General features: G+C 40.2%; 4 protein-coding genes across 4 annotated transcripts in view; 3 read left to right on the top strand and 1 right to left on the bottom strand.

Moving 5' to 3' along the window:
• The first annotated feature begins 1,266 nt into the window (after window positions 1–1,266).
• On the top strand, window positions 1,267–6,016 carry LOC111337717 (uncharacterized). The gene has a single exon (XM_022944063.2). The coding sequence runs from the start codon at window positions 1,807–1,809 to the stop codon at window positions 3,286–3,288; it is 1,482 nt and encodes a 493-aa protein (XP_022799798.1). The 5' UTR covers window positions 1,267–1,806; the 3' UTR covers window positions 3,289–6,016.
• A 102-nt stretch (window positions 6,017–6,118) lies between these two features.
• Window positions 6,119–8,290, top strand: LOC148734389 (uncharacterized). The gene has a single exon (XM_088753124.1). The coding sequence runs from the start codon at window positions 6,447–6,449 to the stop codon at window positions 7,929–7,931; it is 1,485 nt and encodes a 494-aa protein (XP_088609250.1). The 5' UTR covers window positions 6,119–6,446; the 3' UTR covers window positions 7,932–8,290.
• A 147-nt stretch (window positions 8,291–8,437) lies between these two features.
• LOC111337713 (protein O-linked-mannose beta-1,4-N-acetylglucosaminyltransferase 2-like) lies at window positions 8,438–10,568 on the bottom strand. Its single transcript, XM_088753123.1, has one exon. It carries the CDS (start codon window positions 10,451–10,453, stop codon window positions 8,696–8,698), a length of 1,758 nt encoding a protein of 585 aa, XP_088609249.1. The 5' UTR covers window positions 10,454–10,568; the 3' UTR covers window positions 8,438–8,695.
• Window positions 10,569–10,722: 154 nt separating this feature from the next.
• Window positions 10,723–15,372, top strand: part of LOC111337705 (uncharacterized) — a 28,233-nt gene continuing 23,583 nt past the window's right edge. Inside the window, exons 1-2 of the mRNA XM_022944051.2 lie at window positions 10,723–10,867; window positions 14,511–14,885. Coding sequence (XP_022799786.2) covers window positions 14,705–14,885 — 181 coding nt within the window. The 5' untranslated portion in view covers window positions 10,723–10,867; window positions 14,511–14,704. The remainder of the gene's footprint in view (window positions 10,868–14,510; window positions 14,886–15,372) is intronic.

Here is a 15,372-nt window from a genome sequence, read left to right as displayed (position 1 = left end):
TAACAGCTTGTAGCTTGCAGCATTGACATCAAATACTTTAGAATCTTCCTCTACGTCGCTTTAAACCAACCGACCTTGAGTTCGGCTGAAATATGGCTTGGAGCTTATGTCATCTAACTTTGTTAACTTCACAAAGCAGATACGCGTCTATTTAAGCTCCCCGAGGATTTCGCTAAGTACCTTTGATCTTGCACGCATCGGAAAAACATGACACGAAAACTTTTTTCTTCCCCTTAACTCTTAATTTAAAACAATTTTAATAAGTTGCTTTAAGTTTAATCCGTGATCTCGTCAATGTTCCGCCAAATATTCTCTGACAAATCAAAGCGTGGATACATCGTAACTATCTCATGGGTGACCTATTCAACGATTAAGTCTTCTCTGAGACCGTGTCATCGGCTCATATTGTTGACTTCTTATCTAAAGGAGAGCTGAGCCGGCAACTACAAATGTACTTTGACACTACCAAAACATAAAAACAAACCGCAGACAAAAAAAAAAATTGAAGCCAGAAGAAATGATAAACATCGAGTGGAACAATCTCAAGAAATTTTAAGATTGCAAAGTTATCTTCGGCACGAAAAACGCTCGTCTGCGATTCCCTAAGGACAATTTAGGAGGTTGGTAACGTCAGCTCGTTTCTATTCACGATCCCGTTTTAAATATTCATAAGCTGTAGAAAATATTGAAGTTTTGATTTCTTGTTTTGTTTCAGATCGATACAATGGTCATAATTTTCCATGGTCTGATCCGCTCCTAAGAACCGCTATCTTGAATCTTTAATGTTTATTACTCGCCGATCACCATAGGGTGGAATGTATTTACTCCTATTTGGATTGAAAAGCAAAATCTAAAGCGAATTATCTAGGTTTTCATACCAATTCAATCTGAAAGAAAAGTTAAAAGCTGCGAAGAAAGCAAACTCGGTCTTGAAGAACTCCGAAAGCTTATCACATCCTCCTCACGGTTTTAGCATTCAAAACTTCTTCAAGCTTCAGAAAATATTTTAGTTTTTATTTCTTGAGTGCTGTGATCAAATCTTTTTTTTTTTTTTTTTTTTTTTGATTCATCCTTTGAAAATCTATTCCAATAATTTTCGTCCCTACTTGACTTATTCCTACTTGCTAGGTATCTTTGTAGACGAGGCGAACTGATCATTAAATCGTATGGCTTCTTCTACGATAAAAAATTTCCGTCTTCTCTTCATCCGGCGGTTGATCTCCTAATAAAATCTTCCAAGGCACTTACAGGCTTTCTGAGCAAAAATTTGACAGCGTATTAAAACATTTTTGGTCTCCATGCATGCTTGTACTCAGCATACTCATTCTGAGTAATTCTCGTCACGCAACATGCTCTAGAGAAAACGCGTTGCGTGACAAGACCAAACAAAGAGTACGAAGGAGACATGGAATACTTGTGAAGCAAATCTCTACACGACATATTTCTACATCTGAGATCTTAGATCAACATGACACTTCTTTTCTCATGTAATCTTTTCGCTTTACATTGAAAAGAGCTATTAAGGGCATGCTCGTACTGATTACTCGAAAGAAAATCACAACAATTTAGTTTTTCAAAGCCCGGCCATAAATCATTGTTATCTGACAAAATGATCTCAGGGCTTTTTTTCTTACTAGGCTTTCAGTGACAGATGAAATATCACGGCTGCTCGACCTATACGACCCTCAAAGTATTTCAGCCAATGGACAATAGAGTATGATGTCAGTATCAATATTATAAATGATCACCTGATCGTTACTCGAATTTTCACCGGAAGTGTTTCTAAGAATCACTGAAGCTCTAGCTATGGCTTTCTCAAGTGCATCGATTGTGACAAAGAACTCCTATTCCCGAGCTTTATCGCCTTTGGTTGCTTTATCCACTCTCTTTGGACCTGGAGAGAGGCTCTATTCAAAGTTACACTCTTGGCTTGGAGGACTACTTTTTGTCTCTTTGCTCGGAGGAATGACTTTCGTGGCCGTCATCGGAGTGTTTGTGCGGACAACCATTGACACGTGGATACAGTTTTCGCTTTACATCGTTCCCCTTATTGCTTTAGTCGCTGGATTTCGCGTGTACACATCCTCGGCCTTCTACAAACTTCTCCAGAGGAAACTGTGTGGTAAATCCATGGTGAATGGCTTCGTGGAGTCTGATCAGAACATTCCGTGGCACGAGACAAAGAGAAAATCATGGCTGAGGAAAGCTGCCTTGAAAAACTGCCTATATCCATTCGTCTTAGAAATTTATCAGTGGACTTCCTATATCATTTTCCACACGGTTTTCCAAGGGGACAAATTTGCGGGTTCTTGGACAGCGAGTCATATTGAAAAGTTCGAACTTGACTCAACGACATGGTTAGGTCTGTATGGTTTCTTCTGGGTAATGGCTATGTACCTAACTGGGTTTGTAGCTTACACTTTCATTCTGATTAGCCGGTTGACTGTTCGAGATGTTGTTTGCTTCATGTGTATGTTTGGCGACAGTCCGTTTTTGATGCACAGGCCCTCAGGGGAACAAAACCCAGTCTTGAAGAACCTCAGTCCGCTACGAAGGGTCATAAATGGCATATTTGGATTTCTTTTCATGGATTTCTTGCAAACTGGAAAGGACATTGTACTAGTTTATGAGAAGGACACCCCAGTTTTAGATGAAGTCGGGGTCACTTCAGGCCAAAGTATTCCCGAGGAGGAGCGCTGGAATCCACAGGAATCACAGGTATTTGATGATTTTTCGGCGTCGATTGATGTCACGCGACCAACACAAGGAAGGCTAAGTGTGCCAAAACGTCCACAAATTACGCCAGTAGATGCCAGCAAATATCTTTCCAGTGTGATCGGTAGTGCTGAAGCTCTGGCAGGTCTTTTTCAGCCATTCATCGTTTTAATAACGTTCTTTTCTGTGGCCAACTTTGTAACTCACGTGGGAGCCATTGTAAGCCTTATTGCAAACTTCAAATCGTCCCATTGGTGGACATTTGTGAGGACATGCATCTGGCTTCTACTTTCCCTCCGGCTCCTCTGGAGCGCAGCTGGAATCACTAAAGCCTTAGCTCACGTCTCACAGCATCTCAATTACCTCTGGTCTGTGGGTCAGCTACATGGCAATACAGAAGAGTGGCAGAGATTTTTCAAGCTGGTCGAATCGTTCCATTTGGGGACCAAAACATATGGGTTTCCTCTCACACTGAAGCAAGCGGCATCGATCGCAACCTTTATAAACTTCGCACTTATCATTGTGCTGTCAATCATGAAACCATCAGTGCACTTACCAGCACGTGGTGACTAGCACCCTCTTATAATCAGGCATAAGTGTAACGAAAATAAGCGAAACTCAAGAGACGAACTGTGCGCAGGAACCCGCAACCGTTTTTGACGTGTCACGCAGCGCACTCCTCGAGAGAAGCGTTACGTGACATCCTAAAAAAGAGCTGGTAGGGAGACTAGAGGTAACTAACTACGCCGTGTGATTGGTTTTGAAAACCATCATCACCTGTTCAACTAATCAAATGTAAACTAAATTCGATCCTACCTGTTTTCTCGCGCTTTGTGCGATATTTACTAGTAATACTAAAGTTGTGAAGGTGTAGTCTGATAGTCCAGGTGAGTGTAGTCCTGAGAAGGACTGTTGTCGGTGGTAGTGACTGACGTTTCGACAACCTGTGCGGAAGTCATCATCAGAGTCAAGTGAATGATTGTTGTCAGTAGAATGTTTTTATTCCAGTTCGTGTGAAATGATCGGTTGGTTTTGCCGTGATGTTATTGGCTGTAAGACTCAAGTGACGTAAGTCGGTCGTGATTGGTCTGTTTCGATCTGTCGGTAAAGTTAGGTCGTTCTTTTTTTTCGGTCGTTTGTGATGTTTATGTCGTGAATGAGTCGTTTGTATGGAGCGGGTAGTTGTTGACATCTGTTTAGGTGAGTCTGTTCTAAGTTAGTAAACCAGCTTTCCAGAGTCAGTCGTTGAAAATAGTCAGTGCTGTAGGTTAGGCATTGCGCAGAGTCCCAGTCAATGTTGTGGTTGGTAAGTCGATGGTGTTACCAACCACAGCATTGACTGGGACTCTGCGCAGGGGTAAATTCTAATCTAAACAGGGGTAAATTCAGGAATTTTTGAAATAGTTGACACAAACTCTGATTCGGAAAACACAGATCTCCACCGGAACCTGATTTTGGCTGTTCTTAAATACCTATGTAAAATTAGAGTAACGGATTTAACACTTTTGGAGGTTAAATTGCCAAAAGGACAGGAGGCTGGTGCGCTAAAAATCACGGCAGAAGACAGGCTTTCTTCGCAGTATTCGATACTCGATGCCAAAGAAAAAAATTCCGGCGTTGTCTCCAGTCAGTTGGAAAGCATAGAAGTAAGTAAGGACTTTCATTGTACCAAACTTCTCTTTTCTTGTCACTCCGGCTGCAGTTCTTGACCTCGAGCACTCTCTCTTTCCCTCTTGAGTGCATAACTCCCAGAGTTCCACGTGGCGCGCTGACTTTGACATTCGCTGACTGTTTTTTTGACTCGCACTACGGACTTCGCCGGAAAGGGGGGACTGCCTGTAGTCTGCTAACATTGAACAGTAAGTGCATTGTTTATATAAACTCATGGGGTGACAGAGGCGGATCCAGGAATTTTTGATTGGGGGGGTCCAAACTTTGGTTCGGAAAGGACTGTTGGACTCTTTGAGGCAAATTACTTCTCCCCCACACCCCCTCCCACCAGTCGCGGTTGCACATTATAATTCCTTGGCTGCTTACCGTTTATTTGGATTCATTAAAAAATTCAGCCAGTTAAAAGTGATATACGATCCTGCCTCAAAGTTGTAAGCGTCAGGTTTGATAGGGGGGGTCCGGACCCCCCCGGACCCTCCCCCTGGATCCGCCACTGGGTGAGAACTGAGGGCAAGTGAACTGCAAGGTTAGTGACAAGATGAACAACTGTAAACAGTCTAATCAAGTGTGGCCAGGTATGACTTCCGCAGAGGGACTTGCTTCGAGAAAAATATCATCCTTCGGAGGAAATAGATTTCACGATATTTCTCAAGATTTTGCTAAATAATTTCATCGATGACAAATTTGTGCTTTGAAAGAGGGTTTTACAGCAAATATTATTATTGATTACCAGTGAAAGCTGGTCGAAATAAATTAGATGGCTTGCTTCGAAAGCTTTTGTAAGACTCGAGATTTCCCTTTTGGTTTGCTCGCAAAAAGTGAAGTATTGGATCTCCGCCGGTACATAAATGCTCTTTGGCAATCTGATTCCTTCACCAGCGAAAGCTATACAACCTAAAAAATCAAGCAAACTGAAACATCATACGGTTTTTCTACAACATACGGTTTTTCTACAATTCTGACTGTCCAAACAACAGAACACATTCCTGAATAAGTTCAGTTTCGAGGCTTGGAGTAGATCTTAGTATCGTTCAAATGGCGAGGGAACGAAAGAAAGTATTTAGCCAGAGCTAGGTAACAACAGATGTCCATGATCAAGACTGAATGAAAGCAAATTGTTTTTTAATAGAGGTTCGTTCATTGTTCTTCAGTCACTTTCATAAATTGGCAAATAATCTTCAGCCAAGGATACTATATAGAAGGGATAAAGGGGGTAAGTTTCTAAAGTAGCTTATCTGCCGCAACTAGGGTGCGAGAGAGTTTGGTTTATCAACTGATCTAACAAACAGATTTTATGTTTCTGTGCGTCTGTTCTGTTATAGATCACAAATACTTCAAATATAGTGGCCCGCGGAGCACAGCCGAGTGAGTCAGATGTTCTTACTGGACAGGCTCGATTGTCTATGATTAATCTATGTGACGTCATCCATACATCTTTCCGCTTAATCTTGTTCGCAGGGCTTTCCCCTTAGTAGAAGAGAGAAGGCCCTGGGAACGAGGTTGCCGTCCGTCCAGAGATCATGAAAAAGATCAATCCGAATGCTTGTACAAAATAATTAGATAATCATGTGTTAGAGATTTCTTATTGTAACGTTGCTCATGTACTAAAGAATAAAAGGGAAAAACGTTATTCAGTCCAATGCTGAAGTTCAAAGCGCGTTGCGTGACGAGAACAAATAACCGCTTTGGAAGAGATTAGGTCACCTAAGGGGAATGGTCCTGCGATTATTGGAACCCGAGTCTCCGCTGTTTTTTTCTGGTGTTCTGTTCTCTCAGATTCGGATCACAAATCTTCAAAGGATAGAGTGAAGTATCGAGCGAAAAAAGGAAAAAGTCAATCACCCCCTGAGGCCAGTTTTGAGGCAACACGCTTAAATAGACTCTCAACAAAGGTTTTTATTAACAGCTCCATTTGCCTTCGATTGATTGGCCCATATTTGTAAAAATATAATTATATAAAGAATGAGCACCCCTGGACCCTAGCATGAAATTCATTCGCGTTTCAAACACTTGCGACTGTTGACCGACGATTCAATTTTAATTTTTCAGGAGATTCAAACATGAGTTTATCAAGTGCATCCGTTTCAGCGAGAAACTCTTACTCTAGAGCTTTATCCCCCATGGTCGCGACATCCATTCTCTTTGGACCAGGAGAGCGGCTCTATTCAAAAGTTCACTCTTGGCTGGGAGGACTTATTTTCATTTGTTTGCTCGGAGGAATGACATTTGTGGCCGGTTTGGGAGTCTTTGTGCGGTCATCTGTCGATACATGGATACAGTTTTCGCTTTACATCGTACCCCTGATTGCACTGATCGCTGGATTTCGCGTGTACACGTCCTCAGCCTTCAACAAGTTACTGCGAAGGAAGCTATCTAAAAAATCCATGGTAACCGGCTTTCTAGAGTCTGATCAGGGAATTCCGTGGCACGAGACACAAAGAGCATCTTGGCTGAGGAAAAGTGCCTTGAAAAACTGCATCTATCCATTCGTCCTAGAAATTTATCAATGGACTGCTTATGCGATTTTTCACACGAAATTTCAAGGGGACAAATTTGCAGGTTCTTGGAAGGAGTGCAACTTTATCCTGTTCGAAATTGACGCTGTGACCTGGCGCGTACTGTATTGTTTCTTCTGGGCAATGGCTATGTATATCACTGGATTTGTAGCCTACTCTTTCATTCTGATCTGCCGACTGACAGTGCGGGATGTGATCAGTTTCATGTGCAGGTTTGGAGACAGTCCATTTCTGTTGTATCGGCCCTCGGGAAACCAAACTCCTGTTTGGAGAAAGCTCGGCTTCTTGAAAAAAGTAATAAATGGCCTGAGTGGATTTGTTTCGATGGATTTTTTTCAGACTAAGAAAGACATTGTTTTAGTCTATGAACAGGAAATTCCATTATTGGATGAAATTCAGGTAAGCGCTGATCCCGGCATTCTTGAGGAGGGCAACTGGGATGCGGTGACAACACAGGATTTTGATAGTTTCTCCGCAGAGTCAGCTGAGTTCTCGAAATCAATAGAAGGGCGGATAAATGTACCAAAACGACCACAAATTTCGGCAGCAGATGCCAGTAAACATCTTGCAGACGTGTTATACAGAATCGACGCCCTCGCTAGCCTTTTCCAGCCGTTCATTGTACTGCTTCTTTTCTTTTCCGTGGTCAGTCTCGTTACCCATGTTGCGGCTATTGTTCACCTCGATCCCAATTTTCCGTCTTCCCACTGGTGGACTTTCCTCAAAACGTGCATATGGTTTCTCCTGTCCTTACGCCTCCTGTATAGCTCTGCAGAGATCACCAGAACTTTTTCAAACGTCTCACAACATCTCATTTATGTGTGGTCCGTCGGTCAGTTACAAGGCGATAAAGAAGATTGGCAGAGATTTTTCAAGCTGGTGAAGTCTTTCCAACTGGGTACCAAGACATACGGGTTTCCACTTACTCTGAAACAAGCGGCGTCCATCGCATCTTTTATCAACTTTGCCCTGTTCATGGTGCTGGCAATCCTGAAGCCATCAGTACACTTCTCAGCCAATGGAAACTAGTATCTTATAACTTTACCTCAGTGAACTCTACAATGATTTATTTTGGCGGGGAAGGGTGGGGGGGAGGGGGGAGGGGGAGGGGATTTTCCCCACTTCTATGTTACTTTAACAAGGGTGACTCCCTTTAAAAGTTGCCACGAATTTGCCTCGTTCTTTTTTAAACTTTTTCATCATAATTTTCAGATTAAATATGCTCCAATCTACCTGCCCAATTTCGGACGTGATTTAATAACGAAACTATATTTCAGGCAAGAACCAATTTTAGAAACGCTTTAGACACAACAATTATTCAAAATTACCCCAGCTTGTTCAAATTGTACAAGCCATGTAATATTTCAATTAAAAACACTCAAAATCTACTCCGCTCTACGGACCTTTATAAGCTGGTGTTTAAACAGCTTTGCTTACCTGAATGGAATGCTATTTTTTCCCAAGTTGCTCGGAGGTAAATAGCAAAGGATATTCAGAGTTTAACTAGCCAATCAGAGCGTGCCTTCAACGCTATCCACTGTTTTAGTATATACTAAATATATATACGGTATATTTAACCCATGCATTATGATGTAACAGTTGTGTTTTACTTGACGTATAACTTTGTCTTTGTAACATCCCTGTGATTTAATTCATTATTCTTGATAAATATCTCAAACATTCTTGTTCAAGTTCAATTTGGTCTAATGCAAGAGCCATGTAACACAGAAATATAAATCAAAGTCTGGAAAAAAAATTTATAGCCTTGCAATCCTACTTGCTTCTACCTTGTGTCATTTTGTTTCACAGTGTGCAACATCACCAAAAGGCCCAGAGTTTTCATTAACAATACACCTGACCCAAACATTGTAATGTGTGTTTCTTAGCAAATTTTCTGTAAATGTATACTCTGTCAGATCAAGTATGTATGCAGCATAATTTTCTTGTCCACTGGGTTGAATCCACACCTCATATCTCACATCTCTGCCAGCTATAAAAGGTATATTTAAGGGTGGTTCCCATGACAACCATAAGGCTGGCTGTAGCTCCTCTGGAGGAAGTTGACATGTTACATTGATAACTTTACTTGGGTAAAGTGTGTGGTCATAAGCAGGTTTTGGCCTAGAAGACATCTTTCTTTGCTTCTTTTCTGCTGTTTCAATAACAAGTAGGAGTGATTTTATGTCAACAGTGGTGTCTTGATAAATTCTATAAAGCCAGTAGGGATTACTACAACATAGATGCCTTGGAACTTCTTTCGTTCCCATGATCTGTTTTTGTTCCTCATCACTGAGATGAACAATTCCACCAACTTCTGGTGCTTCATGAGGATGCGTTATTGTATTCTCTTCAATTTCATTTCTCCATGCACCGTAAACAATATCCATCCATGGTAAATCTGCCAGGGTACGATAAGGAGTGTAATGATTAGGATTGACACCAAATGGGAACAATTCAATAAGCTTTGCAGCGGGTGGTAGAAACATTGCCATAATCAAGATTGAGCCATGCATTCCAATAAGTGCACTGGCTTTGCTTACAAGTTGGACCTGTTCTTTGAAAGAGTGTATTGTCATGCTGATATGAATAACTTGTTTGTTGAGATGTCTGGCAATTGCCATTGACAAATCCAGTTCATTGGTTATTAAACGGTTGTGTTCCCTTGAACAAAGTATAACATAAGAAGAATCATATGCATTTATCAAACCACTGTCTAACCCCAACCTCCTTTTAATAAACATAACAAATTGCCGCACATAATGTCCTGTTAATGAAGTGTGAGGTAGGGCTCCCTGTGGTTCCTTGAACCCATACTGATACCATGTTGTATATTTGGAGATGCCAACGACACCATGCTGAAAACAAATCAATTGCTTTGCCTTTTGAAGATCTCTTTTAAGCAGTGGTGGTTTGTTTGTGAATAACTTGTAGAGATCAAAGTAGGCGCCTTCATTCCATCCCTCCATCATAACTAATGTATATTCAAGATCAATAGAAGACCTACTCCAAGAAAACTGTCTCAATGTATGGAACAGAGGCAGGAGATCGTCATGAACAACGTGCATAATATTGTCTGCATTGAATCTGTTAAATATTAAGCTAAAGCCATCCATGACGGTGATGTTAGAAAAGGTATCCAATGCAGAAACCGGATAGTCAACGTAATTGAAGTATTGGGTGTTATGATCGTCAACTGAGGACAAGTCCAGAAGTGCTGGATCGAAGCGGTTATCAGGCACTCCATCGATCACCGTCTCTGGACCATGAAAGAACAAGAAGTGATCTTGAACTGGATGGTAACACAAATATCGAAATTTGCAGATTCGTTTAGATTTGGTGTCATCTATGCACCACAAACTTGAGCCTTCTTTCAACGAAGCTACGACAGTTGTCTGTGACGAATTTATAGGTTCTTGATGAATGACTGGACTTTTAAGCCATTTGTACGTGAAATTTAAAGTCAAATACGAAACAATACCCATAAGAAAGTGAAACATCGCTGGATAATGTCCGAAAATCATCATTGGCGAGTCCCAGACATATTTTTCCATTCTCGGCCCCAGGAATTATCAGGACAGGTAACGTAAGCCAACCGAATCGAACCCACCAAACGAGTTCCCGTGCTTCGTGCGGGAGGTGGTTCCCCTTTACTTCAGCTGCATTATTTTCGAAAATCGTTATTTTGGCCAGTCCCAGACCTGTTTTTCCATTCTCGGCCCCAGGAATTGTCAGGACAGGTAACGTAACCCAACTGGAATCTAACCAATGAATTCCCGTGCTTCGTGGGGGAGGGGGTTCCCCGATGCTGAGATGGTTCCTCTGCTGCTGATTGGTCCTGTCTCAATCGGTGGAGTTCCCTCCACCAAGCCACTTTTTCCGAGAAGTGAGACAATGCATTTATTTAGACATGTTACAGGAGACGAGGAGGAAAGGAATCAGGCACACTTGGTATTTCAGACTTTGAGGTTGGTCAATGAACTATTAAAATTAACTTCGAAGGGAGAGACTTGTTCAAGTAATCGTTATCCATAGCGAATACGTTATAAACGTGACTGCATATTCAAACTATATACTTAGCTTGAATTGGATTGAACAAAATAACCGAGTGTTTCGCTCTCGATTGATCTGCAATGAGAAACAAAAACGAATTTTTGAGTGTTCTTGTTTACGCAACAGTTTCTTCTTACTAGCTCAATGCAGTGGTCGAGCTATAGACTATCCATGCTATGTTTTGGTTATACGTAATTGGTTCTACCTGGTTGATACAACTTTCCTTGCCTCTCCTTTCAGTTAAGTTTCTATGTATTTTACATCCATTCAAGTTTAATTCGTCTAATGGTATTAATTGCAGTCATTTTTTCAGTAAATGCAGAATACCTTGCAACTTCATGAACACTGTGATAGCAAGTGTCAATGTGCTCTGAAAAATTATGTTTATCAAATAAAATGGAACAACTACAGAATACAGGGCCACTGATGTAATTATTGGGATGTAAATGGCAGAACATTCTAGGCTCTAATTTTCATTTCCTCAAACTTTGTGTATATAGAAATGTATCGCTCAGATGCTCTTCTATTTACTCTATTCATTTTCAAAACCATTTGAAGCTTACTTAATGTAGTCCTAGTTTAAGCAAAAAGTATGTCAAGTTGTGGTCTTAAAATTTTGTCAAAAAATTGAAAACATGTTGTGAGACTTTGTTTGCACAAATTACCCAACAATCACAAACATAATTATGAGAAAACTGTGATGTTGTGAAAAAAGCATTTATCAATGGATGTAGATGCTGGCATATCATGTTAAAGAGTCAGAGACTACTGAAACCAGGAAGTATAAGCGGCCAGAATAAAATGAAGGATCATAGGTTCCCAAGACTGCATTTTTCCAGTGTAGATTTCATGCTGACACTTACTATTAGGATAATCTGGTCTAATGAGGCCTGGTCTGTGTGATGGTTGCCCTGAGAGGGACCAGCTGTGGTGGTCATCCCCTGAGAGTCATCTCCTAATCTAGCCAGCGGGTTGGGAATGAAGTGATTTACACTGGGTACAAATTGATAGAGTGCAAAAGGTCTGTGAGGACAAAACCAGGACATAACTAATAAACAGCACTTCATTTTGTTATTAGAAACAAACAACACTTCCCTTTGTTGTTAGAAATGAACAACACTTTCAAATTCAAAATGATGCACTCAAACATAGTAATTTCAAGTTCTGACCATATGATTTGTTTCTGTGTTGTCAAAGTCTTCATGGTGCTGTTAGTAACCAAGATAAATTTTTTCAAGTTTACAAAACTCCCATGAGAACTAAACAAGTACACACTAAATGGCCAATATGCTTCACTTTGTTGACATAAGCAAATAGGTATTTTTTTTTAAATTAGTAATAAAGATATCTCAACTTAAGTTGGATATATCAACAGAGTTGAAATGGTGAATTGGCCACCGTAATGATTACAAAAGCTGACGTTTCGAGCGTTAGCCCTTCGTTGGAGCGAATAGAGAAATTGTGGGTTGTGTGTGCTTTTAAAGGCTGAAAATGGAGCTGTTATTGGTGGGAACATGGCAACGAGAAAAACAAGAGTAAATTAGTGGAATGAAAAGCGTTCGTTGATCTCTGTGGGATTTAGACTGCCGGTTTGAAAGATGAGCTTTTGTTCAAGATTTTTACGGCTTTCCGTGCTACCTAAGTGTAAGGAAAGACCACAGATTGCCATATGTTGCTTAGAATGATTAGGTAAATTAAAATGTCTAGCGACTGGTGTCGATGTGTTAAGTGCCTATTTTCAGTCTGTACGTCTGATCTTTAATATTTGTTTCTTTGGGCAACATCTTTTAAGGGGAGGGGGTGATATGGATCAGGTTCCGGCTGACATGACTTCGGGTGGGATAACTCTCAAGTGACTTGACTGGTTAATGTAGCTGTTGGTTGAAGTAATTGACAATTTCCAACAACCTAATCAAAAATCATCATCAGAGTGAAAATTTGGAGATTTAATTTGAGAGTAGTGTCATAAATCCGCTTTGTGGTAAAGGCTAAAAGTTTCTAAAGAAACTGTGGTGCTGCGTCGGTGGGGGTAACAAGGTAATTTGGTTATATCAACTCAGTTGAAATATTCGCTCTGACGAAGGGCTAATGCTCGAAACGTCAGCTTTTTTATTCGTTACGGTGACCAATTTGCATATTTCAACTGAGGTGACGTAACCAAATTGCTTTGTGGTAACCCTTTCGCTCCTAAAAGTGATTAGCATGCAATTTTTCTCTAAATTATCGATAAATTTTCCAACAAACAAGTAATGAGAATACTCAAACATTGCAGGTAGAATTGCATCATTGAATAAAATCTTGCATTCTGATTGGTTAATGAAGCAAGGTATTCAGCACAGAATTGCGAGTTGAAAACGAGGCTAAGTAAAATTGTTTCGCATCTACTTAAGCATAACAATTTTAAGTAATGCTGTTTCCTTTTTTCTCATTTTATTCCGTCATGCGATTCAAGGAAAATCCATTACTTCACTTGTGAATTCCACATTAAATTGCACTTGAAAACCGATATCGCACAAATCGCAAAGCGATGAGTGCGATATCGGTCTTTGCGTGCAATTTAATGCGGAATTCCCTCGTCAAGTAATGAATTTTCCCATAGAATTTTTTATCCTGATCTAATACCAGATTGTTATAACTAATTTAAAAGTAAATGTACAACAGCTAAAGCAGAGAATTAACAATCAGATCTTGATAGTTAAAGGGCTACATGATCAGTCAAGTTTGTAGTGATGAAGTTGGCTGTAAAAGATTAGGGGTGTAATTTGGTCAAAAGGCAAGAACTAGCATTATCAACTCATTTGATAGTTATTATAATACCAATTTATGTTGTCATACTCCCCCCACTGACACAGTACTACAGTTTCTTTAGAAACTTATCCCCTTTATTCTTTTAAGGCGAGTCTGTTGTGAGTTAATGAACTAGCTTTTGGGTGGCCCTGAAAGTATTGGGTGTGGTTTGGACCTGACCAAAATCACAACCCAATTGTATTTTTAGTGTCTAACTTTTGCCAGTTGAAAGAATTTGGATTGTTTATAGTGGCATTTCAGAGTATTTTAAATAAAGTTAGAGGATTGTACAGGGAAGAAGTCCCTCCTCTTTTCCCTGTTTCTTTTCATGTTGACAGTCATACAATGTACAAATGCGAATAATATGATATGTAGGATTTACATTCAAGAAGGAATGAATAAATGCTCATTTGAAGGATCCAACAGCAATAACAGCGGGTCTCCACACAATTCTTACTTTGACTTTATAGGAAATAGCCTGTTCCTTAATTCGCTCCGACGAAGGGCTAATGCTCGAAACGTCAGCTTTTGTAATCGTTATGGTGGCCAATTTACCACTTCAACTTTGTTGATATATCCAAGTTATTTCGTTACCCCCACCGACGCAGCCCCAAATAGTTTCTTTCGAAACTATCAGCCTTTTTTCCTTAATTCCCCTCCCTCAGTTAAAAGCATTAAAGGAAATCCTTTTTGGGATCCCTCCTATTTAAGGGTCTGCACCAACTAGTGTTTACAAAAATTTAAAACCTCTCTTTTTTAATTGTTTTGCAGTTGAGGACAGATCGATGAAGAGGACATGTAAAGACAACATGTCAACTTTACCCTTTTCATCTGCAACATTATCAGATAGATTCCACTAACGAGTTCATCTCTACATTTCTGATAAATCAAGTTAGCAGACAGTTTTGCCTCAACCTTCTCAACAAGATAGACAATTTACAAACAACCATAAAAATTTGGAGATAATGGAAAATAGGAACTCTCCAAGACAACAAAACCACCTTTCTGATGCAAATGCAGCTACCGACTTAGACGCTTCTCTATCTGAGTCTTCTGCTCCTTGGAATGGTGGCTTACCTATTCCTTATGAGGCAAGGGATGGTTCCCATATTAGAAGTGGGAACCCTGCAGAGAGACCTTTGCAAAGTAAGTGCTGGATATCCTCCGCCAGTCAAGCATTCTCCTGAGCTTGAAGTCATACTTGTTCTTGTCTTGAAGGAATTGCTCAGCCATTGTTGAATTTTAGTTATCCTAAGTTAGTTTTGCCTCCAGTATTTTATTATTTAGTTGGTACAAAATCAACAAATAGATTCCATGTTGCTATGTAACAGATTACAGATGACATCAAAATGAGGTAAGAACAAAAAAGTGGCTCATGAATTGCAGCTGAGTGTTATTAAATGTTCTTACCACATTTTGACGTTTTCTGTAACAGTAACATTTTGACGTTTTCTGTAACGTTTTCTCTAACTGTAACAGTAACTGTTCAGACCTTATGATATATATATCTTATTAACCAAGCACGAGGGCTGTACTGGGAGAATATAGGCCTGTGGTCTTGACAGTACGGACTGAGCACAGCGAGGTCCGTACAAAAAAGACCGAGGGCCGATATTCTTCCAGTACGGTCCTG

The sequence above is a fragment of the Stylophora pistillata genome, chromosome 3 (genome assembly GCF_964205215.1).
Source record: "Stylophora pistillata chromosome 3, jaStyPist1.2, whole genome shotgun sequence".
In the NCBI taxonomy this organism is placed as follows: Eukaryota; Metazoa; Cnidaria; class Anthozoa; order Scleractinia; family Pocilloporidae; genus Stylophora; species Stylophora pistillata.
Note: the sequence above shows the minus strand (reverse complement) of the source record. Positions and strands in the feature narration are given on the sequence as shown.